This window comes from Chroicocephalus ridibundus, chromosome 4, assembly GCF_963924245.1.
Source record: "Chroicocephalus ridibundus chromosome 4, bChrRid1.1, whole genome shotgun sequence".
Lineage (NCBI taxonomy): Eukaryota > Metazoa > Chordata > Aves > Charadriiformes > Laridae > Chroicocephalus > Chroicocephalus ridibundus.
Genome location: NC_086287.1, coordinates 42,493,469 through 42,512,368, shown reverse-complemented (window position 1 = coordinate 42,512,368; position 18,900 = coordinate 42,493,469). Strand labels below are relative to the sequence as shown.

The 18,900-nt window shown below is 38.8% G+C and overlaps 1 protein-coding gene across 10 annotated transcripts in view; it reads right to left on the bottom strand.

Annotated features, from left to right (window-relative positions):
- The window catches only part of SIPA1L1 (signal induced proliferation associated 1 like 1), a 219,324-nt gene that overhangs the window by 56,059 nt on the left and 144,365 nt on the right, over positions 1-18,900 (bottom strand). For all 10 annotated transcript variants that reach the window (XM_063331426.1, XM_063331427.1, XM_063331434.1 and 7 more), the window contains 3 exons: positions 10,746-10,876; positions 9,910-10,098; positions 2,374-2,548 (listed from right to left, as the gene is read on the bottom strand). In XM_063331426.1, the coding sequence (XP_063187496.1) occupies positions 2,374-2,548; positions 9,910-10,098; positions 10,746-10,876 (495 nt within the window). The remainder of the gene's footprint in view (positions 1-2,373; positions 2,549-9,909; positions 10,099-10,745; positions 10,877-18,900) is intronic.

Below are 18,900 nucleotides of genomic sequence, written 5' to 3'. Positions count from 1 at the left end.
TCCACCACTTCCAGTCTGTGCTTTGCGTACTGGCAGAAAGGAAAACAGCACCGTCAAGCTATATTATAAAAGTTTGTTGCCATTGTTCACATTTGCTGCTGTCTAAACCTGCTTGTTAAAGAACTCATTTATGCTGTGTAGCCACGTGTTTCCTCAGTGAGCCTGCAGACAACATAACCCAAAAAAACTTCAGACAATGTAGGAGTTCCTAAACAGTTCCAACTGATGAGGTCCCAGGCATGTGAGACTGTAAACCCTGAATGAAAGAAAATGTAGGAAACCCTTTGTGAAAGAAGCAGTTTCCACTCAGAGCATTCCCCCTTCCTCTTGTAAAGCTTCTCTATTTTTTGTATTTTTAAATACAGAATGGAGCTGGTAGGTCTACTGGGCAATGTGAAAGACACATCAGCTCTCAACATGGAGTAGAAAACCTTCATTACCAGAAGACAACTCTTAAAACCAAGAGAGATTCAGGCAATTAAAAATTTACATACTTGTCCATTCAAAAGCTGCTACATTGATAGTACATAAAATCAAAACCTGACAAAATTCTCTCCCTGAGTCAGAAGCAACAAGAAGGAACTCAAACATTACTGGAAAATTCTGCTCTTTAAAAGAAAATTTCAAATGAGCTTAAGACACAGTTACAGCTTTCATCGGCATATCTGAGCAGATGAGTCAACTCTTAATCATACAGCATTTACATGTACTAGAAACCAGTGTGTGGACTGACACCAAAAGAGGTTTTTTTTTCAGATGTCTTAAACACCTAAACCAGAAGAAAGGGAACAGAGGATTTTACTTTAACTACTGAAAGTAACCAGGAGGTCAAAATATAAAACCATAGGCTATGAAATAACAAATACTTTATCTGTTTTCCATACACATTTGATTTTTGACCTAGCTTATTTTTACAACTGATAAAATAATGCTTTGGAGCTGCAGAAAAGGAAAACCCAGCCTGACAATTTGTGTAATTCCAGTACAGGCAAGGAAATGCTACAGCAAGAAACTGCCTGCATCTCATCTGGAATCATGTATATAATCCTAGCGACTAAAATTAAGGAGACTGAATTCAAACTTGGACGAGTGCATAGGAAGGTTACCAGGTAATACTGCGGGGGGAGAGCGGGAGCAGAGAAATCCACGTCTCCCATACCAATAAGAGAGACTTGGCTTATTAAGGGTAACATCAGAGGAGACACAACTGCTGTGTGTGCATCCACTCAAGGGAATAACCACAACAGAGAGAATATAAGTATTGCAACTAAAAGAAAGCTGTCTCAATGGTAAGTGTTTGTGAAATAGGTATTCATTTAGGTTTAAAACCACAGGAAGTTTTACGACCCTCTAAGGAGTCATGATTAGGCTGATCAAGACAGCCTGAGGAGATGGCAACGTGATCCCTGTAAGAATCAGGACACAAGGCAGAATGGCAGAGCACTAAAGCACAGCAAGTTACTGTACTTGTGATAGGAGATTCATGACAAGAGCACAGTTTTTGCTGCACTGAAGCAGATGAATGCTTTTCAGCTTTCATGAATCGACTCCTTATTTAATTTCCTTCGCTGCAAGTGGGCAAAATAACAAAAGATTTCCATAGGAATTGGTTAGTTCCAATACTCAAAGAAAAGGCCAAAATTTTCCTCTGAGTATTTTTAAATAGATTTACAAATTGAATATAGCATGCACTAGCTGACAAACAGGTATTTCACAAGCTTGAGTCCAAAAGTAGGGAATTTCTTTTATAGATACTGTCATCCAAGATCATCTTTTCCACTGGATTTTTTTTTGCAATATGTTTTACTGTTAAAGCTGATAATATAACTGCCAAAACCAGTTTAATTTCCATAACTCAAAAGAAAAATCACCGAGGGAGGAATACATTTGATAGCAGGAATAAGACAAAACTGCCTAGAAGAAAAACTACGTGCAAGAGATACAGCAGAAAAGCAACTGATCAACTTGTCAAGGTGGAGTTACATAGATGGGTTCTCAAAACTTTTCTTGAGGCTGCCTATTAGCATATCATTAAAAAAAATTATGACATACCAACTGCATTGATTACTCTCATTAAACAACACCCTCATGATGGATTTGCAATGCTGATAATGATTCCATAGTTACTGGTTTCTTATTGCAGCTTTGGTGATAATTTCCTAACAAATTAGTACAAAAATCCAGTAAGTATCAGGGTTGAAAGACCATATGGGTATGGGTCAAATTACATACTTGCTCTGCTTTCACTTCCAATATTGAGCAACTGCCTTCCTATAGCAAAGTGGTGATTTTTAAGACCTCTCTACAAAATGTCAGTTAGCAACCATATGATGCATTTTGTTCACTTATGGGAAAACAAATGAAAAGCCTTACTCTTTGTATCCAGCTGAGCACGATACTTTTCAAATCCCTTGAGTCGAACCCGTTCTCCCAAGAGCTGAAGAAACTCCTCAAAGGCTGGACCTGCTGATTCATTATTATACATTTCCTCTTCTGTGCTTTGCCCAGCTTTGCAGTACATGATACCCACCTTAAGCTGGTAACTTAACTGCAAAGGGAAAAAGATGAAAATGTTATATGTACACCAAGTGATGCAGCAACTTATTTATTGAATTCACTTCAGAGTTTTTATTAAACCCATAATTCACAAAGCAAAAACCCCACCTAATTACCAGTCTAATTTAAAATGTTAGTCTAGTTCCAAATACTCTCATTGTTTTACACCGTAATTGCCTCGATGATGGCATATTTAATCTGAAGATGTCAAAATGCTTCCTGAATTGAAACATACATTAGTGTGCCTTATTTTCAGGAGGACAACACTGCAGCAGGCAAATGATGAACGTCTTACACTGAGCCACGTGACAAGTGTTGGCTGAGAAACATCAGGAACTCAACTCTCAGGCTGGTTCCATGGTTACTATCCTATACTAAACCTTCCATGCAGAAGGATAGGGCACAGCATGTGCTCATTTCCATAGTAAGTGACAAAACTAACATTCCCTCACTTCAAAAAGATAAAAATTATTCACCTATCAGTGCATTCATCTGTTAGCAATGTTAGAAGAGTCCATGGCATTCAGTTGGCCTTCTCTGACTTAAAAATGCAGTAATGAAGAAAACAGCTAAATTGAGAAAACCTGGGAATACTTTGAAGATACTATATACCACCATAGACTTTCAAACATATCTGTGCTTTTTGGTTTCATTTTTCCTCTAATTTGGTGTTTGACGTCCCTAAAACAGCAGAAACTGTAGATTTCAATGAAGTAATTTTTTACACAACCATAATTGTGATTCTTCAGAGCAAACTATTCGCGCCAATTCCAAATTGATGCACACACAAAAGGACCGCATCTGTGCCCTTTATGTCTAGACCACAGAAGTTACAGAAGGGAAGAAAGCAGCACCCACAGCCATTTACTGCCATCTCCAAAACCAATTTCATCGGCAGGAACTCTGACTGTCAGAGCGCAAAGGAGAGCCTTGGAGTTTATGCATGTAATTCATCTAGTAAAAATGCATACTTATTGCAGGGTAAATAATCTTCCCTCCCATGCACGAATTTCTGCAGAGGCTCCATTTTAAATAAATATCAAGCAGATCCGACAAAGCAAAGTTACAAGAAAATCTATCAAAACTGGCATGAGATGTACAAGTTTGAGCTACAGTTTATCGGGAAGTGAAAACAGTTATTTGCAGAGGCACTGGAAACAGAGTGATCTGAGTATACTCTGATTTGCTCTCAAAGCTTCTGTCACAGGCTGTGACACAAAAAGTTTTGAAAGTTGCTGGAATGACACACTTAATTAAACTGAAATGCATTAACTTCAACTTATTATATTTACAGTGAGATAATATAAAAGCCCTTAAAAGTGGTCCTACTCTGTCACTAGGACCACTTTTGGAACTTTACTGTATTTTTGCAGCTTTATTGTATTTTTCTTTTACTACCAAGGATCAGTGACGCAAGGGATAAAGTATTAGTAGTAGGAAAATAAAGAGGGAAAAAAGAAGGGTAAAGACCAACCCGGCTTGATTACTCACACTGAAGAAGTTAAGCACATGTAATGATTCACAGTTCTAGGTTGTGTCTTTTTTACCCTCCATAACGTCCCCCATTTTATCATCTGACACAACTACCCGACTTGCATCTTCTAAATATGTCCAAATTTCTTATGATAAAATATCGTATCTACAGCGTAGAATCACAGAATGGTTTGGGTTGGAAGTGACCTTAAAGATCATCTAGTTCCAACCCCCCTGCCATGGGCAGGGACACCTCCCACTAGACCAGGCTGCTCAAAGCCCCATCCAGCCTGGCCTTGAACACTTCCAGGGATGGGGCATCTACAACTTCCCTGGGCAACCTGTTCTAGTGTCTCACCACCCTCACAGTAAAGAATTTCTTCCTAATATCTAACCTAAATCTTCCCTCTTTCAGTTTAAAACTGTTACCCCTCAATCCTATCGCTACACTCCCTCATAAAGACTCCCCTCTCCATCTTTCCTGTAGGCCCCCTTTAGGTACTGGAAGGCTGCTATAAGGTCTCCCTGGAGCCTTCTCTTCTCCAGGCTGAACAACCCAAACTCTCCCAGACTGTCCTCGTCTCAATATATTTCTTATCAAAAAGAAACATTCACAGGCCAACTTCCAAAATTGCAACTGAAAGGAATACTGATTAAAAAAAACTATCAATTTTTTGCCTTGAAGTCATGTTTCTATTTCCTTTTCTCTCATTGTTAACTCTTTTAAATGTTTTCTGTGTAACTATAAAGGAAATATGCTCTTTCAGCACTACAGACCCAACCAAAAATATTCACCTTGAAGAATGAACACTGCATAATTTGAGCACCAAGATATTAAGACTTGAAGCAAAGACATTTATTGTTAAAACAAATACCAAGCACATGCAAATTAATGTTACAATTTTATTATTATGATTATTTATTTCAACTCCCTATTCACTAAAAAAAAAAAACAAACTAAAGTTCAAAACAACCGTCAGTGTACACAATGCTCAAAACAATCCCGACACAGATGGATGGCACATGCTTTTTTTTTTGTGGTGATATATTCTGCATGATAACTGTTTAATTAAGATTTAAATTTTTTCTGGAATCACAGGAGCTACATGGGATTTGCAGGTACATTTTTACGATCTCTGCTTAGCTAGCAAACTACATGATCCCACTCACTGCAAGCTGATTGCCTCACAGAAGCCAAACTTGGCCAACAGGCTATGTGCTCTACAGAGAACCTGGACCAGCTACTGGTGACACGTGGGAAGGGAGGAGAGAGGAGGGGAGCGAGGACGGGTGGCAAGAGGTAGCACTGCTGCTGCTTCTGCCAGAACAACTGCCATCACTTCCCATATCATCAGTAGCAGGTCCCTTCTTGGACCATTCCGGCAACATTTACTTCTCAGATACGCTCTCTTTCCACTCCCAGCGAAATGTTTCATGGGACCACAATGCTTTAGCTGCACTGCTAATTACAGTAGTTTCTAGTAATTTAACTTAAGTTGGGACAAAGAAAAACATGCTCACTGAGCATGCCTACACAATTTAAGCTTCGAGTGGGGGAAGTATTTTTAAGGGCATAAACATAAATGGGATCTGCAGCATCCACGAGCAACCAAACAACTGTCCCTTATTGCTTCAAAAATGTCAGCCTAAGAAACTAAATAAGGGCTACAGAAAGAGCATGATATGCCTTCTAGCTGTGTTCTTAGATTTGCTGAACTTCAAAAAAAAAAGTTTCATAAGGACAACACAAGCTGGTGTTCCTGAATCAAAAAAAGCGGATCTGAGGGAAGAAAGGCATGCAGTCCCCATTACTACACCTGCTTCTGATAAATCTACGGTCCTTAAAAGTGTATTAACTCCAAGTAAAAGCTAAAAAAGGAGTTGAAGGATGAATTCTGCTGTGGTAAAACTCCTAAAGTAGCAGCTTCATTTTAATAATCTTAAAGTATTTACATATTTATATGTGGGAAAAGTGCACTCCAAGTATTTGTCTAGCACTCAGTGAAAGACAGCAGAAAGCACATCTTGGATTTAACCAGTCAGCAAGTTCATATTATAAATACGGAATTATATTAAAAACTGACTGACGTTTTGCAGTATTTCTGTGAATAAGGAATTGCCATAAAGATAAACTTCTTCTGGAATAAATCAGTAATTGCCCTGATATTCAAATTTTTAAATCATATTTGGAAGTAAACCTAAAGTAAGTTACCATGAACTCTGCATTCAAGGCAAAGATTAGTAGATGGTAATTAGCCAGGAAGCTAGCGCAGCCCTACGGAATGATTGGATTGCTTTTTAACACAGAACCATTCAGATGAATGCATTTTAATAAAGCCAATAAAAGAACAGCTAGATGACAAGCAATGTGGGCCATATGTACAGAACAGCAGATGTTCCCGTGACTCTAGCAATCCAAGGGGAAGTAAGGATCATGCAACCTGACATACAACACCAGTACAAAATTGGGGCAAGAAAAATATTCCCATTCTGACACTAGATGTCATATTCAGATATTGAAAAAGTTCAAGAGACAGAACTCAGCCATATTAGTGATAAGAAATTCAGAGAAAATATGTTGCAGTGAAAGACTTGAAAAGTGCAATCTGTTTAGTTTATCATAAACAAGACCAACAGATGATTTAATTGCTGCATACAAAAACCTTTGCTGGAAAAAATCTCACACCATAATGACTCTTAAGATGTAACAGAGAAAGATATCAGAAGTCTGGAAGTCGAAAGCAGATAAATTCAAATAAAGAACTGCAAATTCTTAAATATGAAAACAACCAACTGCTTTAAAACCTCACTCAAAATATATAAAAAGAGAGCCTATCTTAATCAAAACTGGTGCACGCAAATTTGCTCACTGAAGGGGTTACTGGGTGAAATTTAACTGCTAAGTCAGGCTAAGGTCACTTTATAATCTTAACTCTTAAATTTACAAAACATCTTGTTTGCTATATCAAACAGGCACCTGTTTGTGCAGTAATCAAACAGTGCGACACTCAGCAAGAAGTGATAAACATTCTGTATACCTAATTAGTGGAGCAGCTGTTACCCAAATTTTTCTGTTAGCTTGGAATTGATAAAAAAATGCAGCTTCTAATTAGTACAGAGTGTGCTTATCTTTTTCTGTTAGAAGTGTCAAACTGTTTCATTACCACACAAAAACAGAAAATACTTTGATGTAGATAATACAATTTTAACTATCACTTGTCCTTAATGATTTTCAAAAGTTCAAGTAGTAACAGAAAATCATACTATACGCTATGCTGGGGGAGCTTAATGACATACAGGATATGAAATAAACATAATTTAATCTCACACTTTTTTAGACATAACTGACTTCTGAAGCAAGTTACACTAAATTACTTTTCAAATTAGGTATTTACTGGAAATAATTTTTGAATTTATTTCTTTAATTAGAACTTTTTGCTAGATTTTTTTTTGTTTGTTTGTGAAAGTCTTCCCATCAGCACTATTGGACTTGCAGACTCTCAATGGGCATATCTGGAAAGTACCGATCCTTGAATCCAAAGGCTCAGTTATGGAGCCATATTAAATTAAATTCCAACTTTGGAAAGAGACCGAAAGATATCCTTGAGTCTTCAAGTGCCTGATAAAGTTGATTCTGGATGAAGGGTAGATTAGGTTTAGGCTCAGATAACAAATCATAAATACTGAATATGTGCATATTTGGAATCACTGCTCTAATCATCTAAGGAAAACACTCAGGCCTCCAACTTACTAGGATCTCATCATGTGAAAGAGAATAGTTATAGTAAGAAGCATAAGCATCTAAAAATTCCATCCTTCTTTTAGCAGGCTATATGGTAAACCTCCCTTCCTCAACCTTGTTGTCTGCAGGCTCATCGCAGTGTTGTTCTCTGTGGGAGCCAATAAGCACATGCAGGAGATACAGCTGATACAGAGTATACTTGAATTTCCAAGAGACATTTAACAAAGTTTCCTCTTCAGAAAGTCTTAAAAACCCTGAATAGCCAGGGTACAGAAAAGGAGCTCACTTAGACGCGTAACTTGCTAAAAACCAAAAAGGAGCTGAAGAAAATGATCAGTACAGTAAGGCAGGAACGTGAACTTGGATATACAGTATTCGACACACGCTTTAGCAATCTGATAGATGAGATGAATAGTAAGGTAACTAATTTGCTAACATTACCTAATTATTACTCTACAGTACTGGAGTTGACAACTGGCTATGAGAGCTACCAAAGGAATTTATGATGGTGGGTAACTGGGCAGATGAACCTCTATTCAAGTAAAGCTTGAAGTGATCTATGTGGTACAAAGATACCCAACTTTGTATCCACAGCAACGAGTTCTGACACCCATAAGGAACAAGATCTTAAGCGCTCATGAAAAGATACTTTCAGTGTTCAGTAGTAGCCATAATGAAATAAAAGTATTAGTTAATATTAGAGAGAAGAAAGCATAAGAAAGCATAGTAAACCAAATTTTTTCCCCATTTTCAAAGCTGCACTGTTTTGAAATAGATGTGGGAGAGGAGGAGGGGAACTGGAAAGCTCCAGAGAAAGGCAAAAGCATGACCAGAAGTACAGAACAACTTCTGCATGACAACTAACTAAACTAGTACTCATCAAGCTGGTAAAGCAGAGGGGTAGGATAGAGAGCCCTATAAAAGCCTACAAGCTATCAGGAGCTAGTAAAGCATCCCTCCATGTTCCTCCTGTTCTCATACCCTTAGCCAGGCGCCACCGTTGGTCGTGGTCGGTGACAACACTGGGCTGCACCTACCTTGGGCTGACCACAGATAACCAATTCCCGGTTAGCATGTATGCTCTGTGATAGCCACAGCTACCCATTTCCTCATCCTCTTGTATCTTGTTCTTAGTGAAATAGATGAGGTTTGAAACTAACTAGAGGAAAAGGTGTTTTGCTCAAGTTTTGCTTCTGGTAGGTATTTATTTGGGGATTCTCTATCTTGTCCATTTTAACAACCAAACCACAAGGAGGCTGACAAAATCTTCATAATAATCACTTATAAATCTGTTCAGAATAGCTACATGCTCTCCCTTGTGAGGCAGATGATGATTAGACCTTTTTCAATTTTATGATGGCAATGTCAGATTGACAGCAAGAAGAAATAATAACATAGATACTAATTCCATGCAGGAAAGTCTGATCACGAGAAGCAAAAAGGACCAGGAGAAAGAGAGTCTCAGTACTCAGAGCTGTTAAATGTCACTGTCAAAGTTTTTTATCACTTTACTCATGGTCTTTCATATTTTGCTAAGTCTAAGCTATACAGCTAAAGAGCCTCGGTTCCGTCTTTAAGACACCAGGGGACTATTACCTAATTGAAAACTGCTCGCATGAAGAAGTGGCGTAGAATATTTTGCGATGTAGCTTGGTTTCAGGGGAAGGAGAAAAAAAAAAAAGAAAGAAAAAAAAGACAGGCAGTACCCTAGCAATGGTTGTGCCAATACAATATTACAACAAAACATATAGTAACATGGGAGATTTCTAGTCTCATTATAATAGCAATAAAACAACCAGAACAGAACTCACTCCTCCCCAACTCTCTTTGAAAAACAATCACTTAGTCTCTTTTAAAGTAAATCAGAATGGACAATTGCCGTAATATTAATCTAAAACTTCAGACTACTTAGACCAATTAACTTGATTGCATACATACCAAATGTATATACCAAATATTCTGCAAAACCTGGGGGAAAGACATGCAACAACTCTCCCTACAGATGACAAGCTTTAGTTTAAATGAGGCATTTTAATTGACTGCCTCTAATCACTTAAAACTAAAAGGCAATTTTGCAGTTTATGGCAATAATCTGACAGTTTACGGCAATCTGTCTTGTTCTGTAACTCTGCACTTACCCCTTGTTCATCCAGCTTCATAAGCTGTTCTGTGACTTTCGGAGTGTTGAAGGCCAGCCTTAGGCAATGGATATTCAGCTCAGGAACCACATATTCCAGCACTTCTTTTAGGGGAAGTCCCCTGGCTGTGCAATGCTTTGCAGTTGAAGGGATAGCATCTTCCAGCACGGAGCCTCTTAATGTCATAAGCTAAGCATACAAAACAAAACTAGCTTATATATTGAATTATGCACTGAGAAAGGGTTGCTTAGCAATAGCAGTGGAGCAAAACGTCCTGTTTTTCTAATTCTCAATAGAGACTGAGGACATTAAGTAACTTATGTTGCATGAAACACACTGATACGCAATATGTCACTCACTCTGATAGCTAAGAGTAGTCAGAATATTTCAAATGATTTAACAGATTTAAGTTTTAGAGGAAACTAATACCTGGAAAAGATTAGCAACAGTATTTCTAGCAGAGCATTTCCAAGTAATAAAAGCATGCTTCCCAGGTCTACCTACTGTCACATAAAAGAGTGGAGAAAGTAGTTTTCCTCCTCTTTGTTTGCTTGTAGCTAATAGAGCTCCTGTAAGTTTCTCAAGCTTTAACCAAAACAACCTTCACAGTTTCCTCTGTATTGGATGTTACAGAATAACTCACTCACTGATAAGCTTACTCGTATTCTGTGTAATATAAACATGCAGCATAACTCTGTCAGGAGATTCCTGGATTATGAGTAGTAGAGGAGACAGAAATCTATTATTAATGCTGAAAAGCACACAAACCCACACATACCACCAGGTTTTGCCTGCTGACTTCTAGCTTTTTTTACTATCATTCCTGAACTGCTTACCTCACTGGTTCTGAATATGATCCGGTAGTTGTATTGAGGTCCATTTTCTTTGATTTCCTCTGGCTTCTCTCTTCTTATACTCACAGCTACTGGACCCAGGTTCTCATCTGCCCCAAAATAGTTCCAGTGTTCTTGCATACAAAAAAAAAAAATAATAAAGAACACAGAAATAAGAGATAAAACTCCATCTTAGCTTTTACACTTCAACTCTATTTTCATGCTTAGTTGTTATATTGGAAATAAACTGCCCGCGTAACTAGGGTCAGTAAGAGCATGTCTTCAGTGGTACCAGGATTTCATTCTCGTGCTTCAGCTCTCTAATGAGCTCTGTTTATACAAGAAGGCTGAAACCCAACATTTCATCTCTGCTTAAACAGACCTAAACCAGGATACACCTCTTACATTGGCTTGTATATCAAAATCTGTTTCACTCACATTGAGTACAATGAATTTCCCCCCCTTAGAAATAAAAACAAGGAAGCCAAATGCACCGAAGTGGGAAACTCAACACTCTTAAGTTAAAATGGGAATGGCAAACAATTGTACTTACCAAAGGATGTAATTTATTTTTATACAGAAAAAGCAAAAAACAGTCAAACAAGTTACCCAATTATAAAAGGGGAAAAACTGACGAAGCTGAAAAAGAAGTTACAGACTTGTTCATAATAAAAAAAATAATAATCAAAAGCATAATAATCAAACCAAAGAAAAACAGAATAAAGCACAAGAAACATAGGGACTAGCATAAATATTTAACAGTGAAGCACTGAAGAACCATAGGATTAAATTTAAAGTGCTAAGAGTTGAGTCTAAAACTAGCCTCATTGGGAAGATGGCAGAGAGGAGAATACAGGGCTGGAGAAATTGCTCACTAGCTCAACAGTAGATTATTTGAGATACATCTTTATATTTGTTTAACTATACACATGTAAAGCCAAGCTTTACATGAAAAAATATTAGAAGAGTGCATTTATAAAAATTAAAGCTTAACGATTTAAGAGATTGGTGTTGAAGGCTCTTCTATTGAGCCTTCTGAGTATTATGAACTATCTTGACTGATGACAGAGGTACATTACCATGAATGCAGCAACACATAAACAAAGTTAGGATCATTGAATTGTTTAGATTGGAAAAGACCCTTAAGATCATCGAGTCCAGCTGTTAACCTAGCACTGCCAAGTCCACCACTAAACCATGTTCTTAAGTGCCACATCTACTAGTTTTTTAAATACCTCCAGGGATGGTGACTCAACCACTTCCCTGGGCAGCCTGTTCCAATGCTTCACAACCCTTTCAGTGAAGAAATTTTTCCTAATATCCAATCTAAACCTCCCCTGGCACAACTTGAGGCCATTTCTTCTTGTCCTATTGCCTGTTATTTGGGAGAAGAGACCAACCCCCACCTCACTACAACCTCCTTTCGGGTAGTTGTAGAAAGCGACAAGGTCTCCCCTCAGCCTCCTTTTCTCCAGGCTAAACAGCCCCAGTTCTCTCAGCTGCTTCTCATAGGACTTTTTCTCTAGACTCCTCACCAGCTTTGTTGCCCTTCTCCGAACATGCTCCAGTACCTCAGTGTCATCCCTGTAGTGAGGGGCCCAAAACTGAACACAGTACTCAAGGTGCAGCTTCACCAGTGCTGAGTAGGGCAGTACAATCACTCCCGAGTGTTGCTGGCCACGCTATTTCTAATACAAGCCAGGATGCTATTGGATTTCTTGGCCATCTGGGCACGCTGCTGGCTCATATTCGGCCAGCTGTTGACCGATATCCCCCAGGTCCTTTTGCACCAAGCAGCTTTCCAGACACACTTTCCAAAGCCTGTAGCGTTGCACGGGTTTGTGGTGATCCAAGTACAGGACCCAGCACTTGGCCTTGTTGAACCTCCTACCACTGGCCTCGGCCCATCGATCCACCCTACCCAGATCCTGCTGCAGAGCCATCCTACCCTCAAGCAGATCAACACTCCTGCCCACTGTGGTGTCACCTGCAAACTTACTGAGGGTGCACTCGATCACCTCGTCCAGGTCATTGATAAAGTTGATAAAGATATTAAACAGAATAGGTCCCAGTACTGAGCCCCGGGGAACATCACTTATGACTGACCGCCAACTGGATTTAACTCCATTCACCACAACTCTTTGGGCCCAGCTATCCAGCCATTTTTTATTTTTTTTTTTACCCAGCAAAGAGCACACCCATCCAAGACATAAGCAGCCAGTTTTCTCCAGGAGAATGTTGTGGGAAATGGTGTCAAAGGCTTTCCTAAAGTCTAGGTAGACAACATCCACAGTCTTTCCCTCATCCACTAAGTGGGTCGCCTTGTTACAGAAGGACATCAGGTTAGTCAAGCAGGACCTGCCTTTCATAAACCCATGCTGACTGGGCCTGGTCACCTGGCTGTCCTATACATGATGGTACTCAGATGATCTGCTCCAGAACCTTCCCCAGTGCCGAGGTCAGACTGACAGGCCTGTAGTTCCCCAATCCTCCTTCCTGCCCTTCTTGTAGATAGTCATCACATTTGCTAACTTCCAGTCAACTGGGACCTCCTCAGTTAGCCAGGACCTGCTGATAAATGATAGAAAGTGGCTTGGTGAGCACTTCCGCCAGATCCCTCAGTACCCTTGGTTGGATCCCATCTGGCCCCAGAGACTTGTGTGTGTAGCAGGTCATTTCCTTAATCATTTCCCCTTGGATTATGGGGGCTTCATTCTGCTCCCTGTCTCCCAGCTCAGGATGCTGGGTAATGGGAGAATACTCGATCTTACTATTAAAGACTGAGGCAAAGGCAGCACTAAGTACCTCAGCCTTTTCCTCATCCTCGGTCACTATGCTTCCCCCCAACATCCAATACAGGATGGAGATTCTCCTTAGCCCTCCTTTAGTTGCTAATGGATATGTTGCACGTATCTCAAGTGACAGCAACTGAATTCAAACATACAATACCTGATAGTAAAATTTAAGAGCAACTGTTGAAAAACAGAATTCAAGCATTGTACAAGAAAAATAAGTCCTATGTCATCACTTTCCATATGCTACATATCTGCATATATGAATTTATACATGCACAAAAATAGAAAGTTAGAGCTATCTGAAAATTCAACAATTCAAAGAAGAAATGTGAAATTCAGTGGAATGAAAAAAAGATGTAACTGCCCTGAAAGGAAACATAACCATACTGCCTGAACAACTGTATTCTGATCACTTGTTATTCTTAAAATCAGAACTTTAAAAGCAGTCTAATATGAGCTATAGAGATAAAAAGTGAAATATTTTATTATCATCATCAAGAACGGCATCTTTAAAGATACTAAAAATAGATATTGAAATACACGCCATCCAAAGCGACGGCAGTCATTTTTCCCAATGAATAATCACTTGCAGTGTTAAAAATTTGAGTGCCTCATTTTTTCTGCTATTTCTTTTTAAAATTATACTTACTGGTTCTTGCTATACTTTCCTCCAACACACTAAATGCTTTTAAAGTAGGTGCTCTCTCCTTGTGAGCTCACTTGTGCCCTAGAATCACACCTTTGCTTTCACACAGCTGTCCACCCCTTTAAGCCCTTGGGGGCTCTATTTTATTCCCCAGTATCTGGTATTTCATTACCCTTTCCTCAAAGTTTTCCACTTAATATTTCAGAGCATACAAGACATAAAAGGAACGTGCTCACAGCTTTATACAGCTTGCCTTCTACCAAATTCCTCCACGAGTCACCAAAAGCCAATACTCTGCACAGAGGCAATTAAGATTCAAAATTCTTTTAACATCTTGTGGAATGTCCTGTAAATATTGGCGTAAGTTTTGGGTGACTGAGTTAGTCGTGAGTGGGGAAATTATGAACAAGTTAGACCATCCACATAAGCCTAATTAAATCTTTATACTACTCCACTGATACGAGCCCTGTAAAAGCCACGGAGATCTTCTGTTGTTTAAAAACCCAAACCATTAGCACCCTAGCTTTTCTTCTCCCTCCATTAAGTAACTTGCTATTTTCAGGATGCTTATAGCTCACCAAACAGTTTATGCAGAGATGGTCAATGCAGATGCACAATCACTGAGAATGTGAGATCAATTTTCTATGAGCACATTAAGCAGCTTCAACAACCCGAGATAGCTTGGCCATCTCCACACTAAACTGCTTAGTGACTTAAAAACATTGATGTAACTTTTAAAGAAAGAAAATACGCTGGTAATACATACTAAGAGGGTCCAGAAATTACATTAGTTTTCTGTACTGAAAACTGCACAAATGATAAAATGTGTGTATCTTGTAACCAGTCTAGCCGGCAATTCAGACAGGGATTTTTCTGAGGATAAATTATTCTACATCTGGAAAAAGAATTAGGAAAGATAGTTAAGAGGATCATTTGAAGCTGCATGAAAATACACATGCAATTCTGTATCATTTGATTAAGCTTTTTATCTAGCTCCTACTCATTTTGAAAAACGCACTAAGAAGTGTGAAATTTTACACTTCTGTGCTAATAGGAAGTGTCTTTTATCCTCTCTCCCTTCACTCTACACTGGGCAGTTGTCTTTCTAGCTCTCCTGTACATCTCCTCAGTCCTCTCTTCTATTCACATTGTCCTCTTCTCTATTCACATTTACTACAGGGTCATCCATTCTTCACCTTCGCCTTTATTCTCTTTCTCCTCCTCTACCCCACCTCTGTATTCATTCTGCAACCTACAGTATATACCCTCCTATCTGACTATTTTTCCCTGTGGTACAGAGTTTATTGCATCTCCACCTGATTTTCCGCTACATCCTGAATTTCCTTGCCTCCAATCATTTTCTCTTTCCTGTAGTAGGAAAAGCAGTAGCAGGATTTAAGTGCACAAAGCTTATTATCCAACCTAAAGGTAGTTAATTCAGAGTTCTATTGTAAAAACAAGGGCTACTTCACAACTATAATTCACGAATTTTATTCCAAACATGAATAGCACAGAAGACAGCTTCTTCCTCCACCCCACACAGAACCTCATTGAAATGAGCACTTCTCAAGCTTGACAGTATTTCATTTAAACTACTGTTGAAAAATTATTTCATTAAAAGACATTCAGGAGACAACTAGCAACAGCCAGAAATTAATTTGTAAATCCATGCCAAAAGGAAATAATTAATTCCTTGCACCTGGTCATTAAAACAGATTATACATTCTTTTAAAAATAGTTAAATAGTTATCATATAATTCAAAAGACACTTCCAGTGAAAGAATTTAAGTGATAATACTCATTTTCCTGGCAGATATTTACAAGTTTCCCTTGCAAAGGAAATCCAAGAAAATGCACTTGATTTTGAGCAAGGAGGGGTTTTATGTTTTTATGATATTTACCTTTGGATATCATGTTCAATTGATGTATTTTGTGTAATCAGACTAGAAGTAAAAATCCCATTTAGCTTCAGAATGAAACTCTGCATCAAGCATTTTCCTCTAATCCTACCGCAGCATTTACAGCGCTGGAAAACTCTACCCAGCAGTTCTCCGGAAACAAGACAGCAGCATTTTTACACATTAGTCCTATAATGTCTTCAGACTGTTGGTCATGACCAGACTGCTAACTGTAAGTTTTCTGTAAGTCTAGCCACATACTTGAAAGGTAGTGATTTGGGTATAGAATATGCAGCAACTTAAAGCATAAGAGCAAAGGGTTTTTTTATTGGCTGCCAACTGTTAAGGAAAAGCTGACCTACAGCTCATTTGTTATAAAACCAGCTCAGGAAACTATTAACTTCTCAGTCAAGTCTTTCATTCTAAGCCAGTAACTCAAATTTCTCCTAAATTGTAACGATGTTAGCGACTACTGCCTGCTGATGACCAAAGCTAAACGGATGCTCTGGGTTCTTTCCATGAGAACTGCAATTCTCAGACACAACTGGGGGGACAGAGAATCAACTGCTCCTCCAGAGTGATACGCTCTCTTTTTTAAGCAGCACTTAGACAAGCTGATGGAAAAAAATTTTTAATTCCATATAATTAAAGATTTCAGTCAAGTCACCATCAGCATCTCACCAAATTACCCTGGAGAAATTAAAAAGAACTATATCAATACAATGACTTTTATTCTTTTTTCCTTCTTTTTCTAAGACAAGAAAGATTAATAGTGTGGCTTTTTTTTGTGAGGAGACCTACTTTTCATTAAATCATGCTGACTGGCATCATTAATGTTTTTTAACTGGCTGTTCTTTATTGATATAGTCCCAAATTACCTGCCTTCTTATTTCAAGTCAGAATGAAAACAAACTAAAGGATTACAATTCTATGGGTCACCGCTTTTTATTCGTTACAAGCTTTAGAATTACTTCAGTAGTTCTCCAATTCTATGAGATTTTCCTTGTTTGAGATCTTTAAAAGTTATTGTTGCTGAATCAGAATTCTCTGCTTCATAATTTTAAGACTATAAAACTACCTGAGGCCTGCTGACTTGACTAGCTGATCCCACTGAAACTGTCTTTCGTTACTTTCTATTCCATTCATAACATCACAAAGATTCAACCTCCTCTTCAAATAAGGCAGTTTCTGCATCATTACTTGCTTCATGTTATAAAAACTTTCATTTACAACTGCCTGCCTTGATTTTTTTTTTTCCCTATAATGCTGCTTTAAGTTTTCTCACTATCCCATCTCCTTCAGATTAGTCTCATGTTTGCTTGGGGAAAGACGATACGCCGGATGGCCAACAAAATGTGTTTGGTACTTGTAGAACTGTGGGGTCTGGGCACATCTGATGAGGTTTCTGAAGTATACCTCTTTTCAGACAAAAACCTCTGGTAGGAACAACGCCCCTGGCTCTTGCTTGCTGGACTGAACACAAGCACAGCGAATTTAAAATCCAGTTTTAGGGCTTAAGGAAAAATAAAAATAATCACAGCTTCTTCTCTCCCTCCAAACCCACTCCACACACATACTGACACTTTTATATCTGGTTACCCCTCACCAATACCCTTAGGACTAGGTTATGTCAATTTTCTCTATTTCATCTTAATTACGACTAGAAAGAAAAGGAGATATAATGGTGACTGGCACTGTAGTAGCATGACAGTTGGTTGCCCTTAAGGATACGCCAAACTAATAAATCGCTGTTGCTCACACCTCCTTCCTCTTCTGCTGTTCATTCACATTTCTTACCTGAAACTAGGCTTTGACACTTCTCTGACTGCAAGGAAAGCTGATTTGACCCACTAAAACTGCAGAGAAATAACCAAGCAATGAAAAGCAAATTTATTGTGATGGCAAGATTTCTGCTTGGTTAGTGAACTGAACTGGCTTATCAAGTTTTCAGAAAACAAGAGAACTGGTACAAGAAAGGGGGAGGAATAGTCTTCCCCTTTTAGTGCTGAAATGCTGTTAAATCAGGTCAGCTGTAACACAAAACTGCACCTTTAGTTGCTGATTGCAAAACTCACCAGAGTGATAAGGAATCAAATCGTTCCAGAGGGAGAGTTAAGAAGGTAATCACAGGCAAAGGTCTCTAATCTCAGGCTCTCCTCTCCAAACGTACCTCATCCTATATTATGCACCTGGTTCACTGTTCTCAGAAAACTAGTATTTTTCCTCACTCTTTTCTCTCCAAAGGACGTGGATCCGCACTCTCAAAAACCATGCAGCAATGGCTACCTCTCAGCCCTAGAAAGACTGCAGGTGTGATAAGAGCCACCCAACCAAGAGACAATGCTGGGAAGAGGTGGCAAGATACGGACATGTTTTGAGGCAAGGGGAAAAATGGGAGATGAGATTATTAGCTGTAACAAGTTTTTTTTGAACTGACTATGACTTATTTTAACCGGACATCCCCGTTGCATTAATCTGTATGAAACAAGCTCTTTTGAGCTGCTTTCACTAAAGAGATGAAACCCAATCCTGATCCATTGGTAGCTAAGGAACAAGCACCCTTCAGGTCAGTCATTAGACCAATCCTGTCCATCGGGAGGTACCACAGCAAGGCACACAATCCTGCAGAGAGAATTCAAACTTTAAAGGACTTTGCTCTGCACTCCTTTTTGATCATTTTCAGAATCAGGAAGAAGAGACAATGAGATCTGCATCTTGCAGTGCCAGCATCATTTTGGTGGGGGGGATATCTGGGTAATGTTTAAGTTTCGCTTGTTTCTATAGGTCAAAAATCTTTGATCTGGATTGGGTTTTTTGTG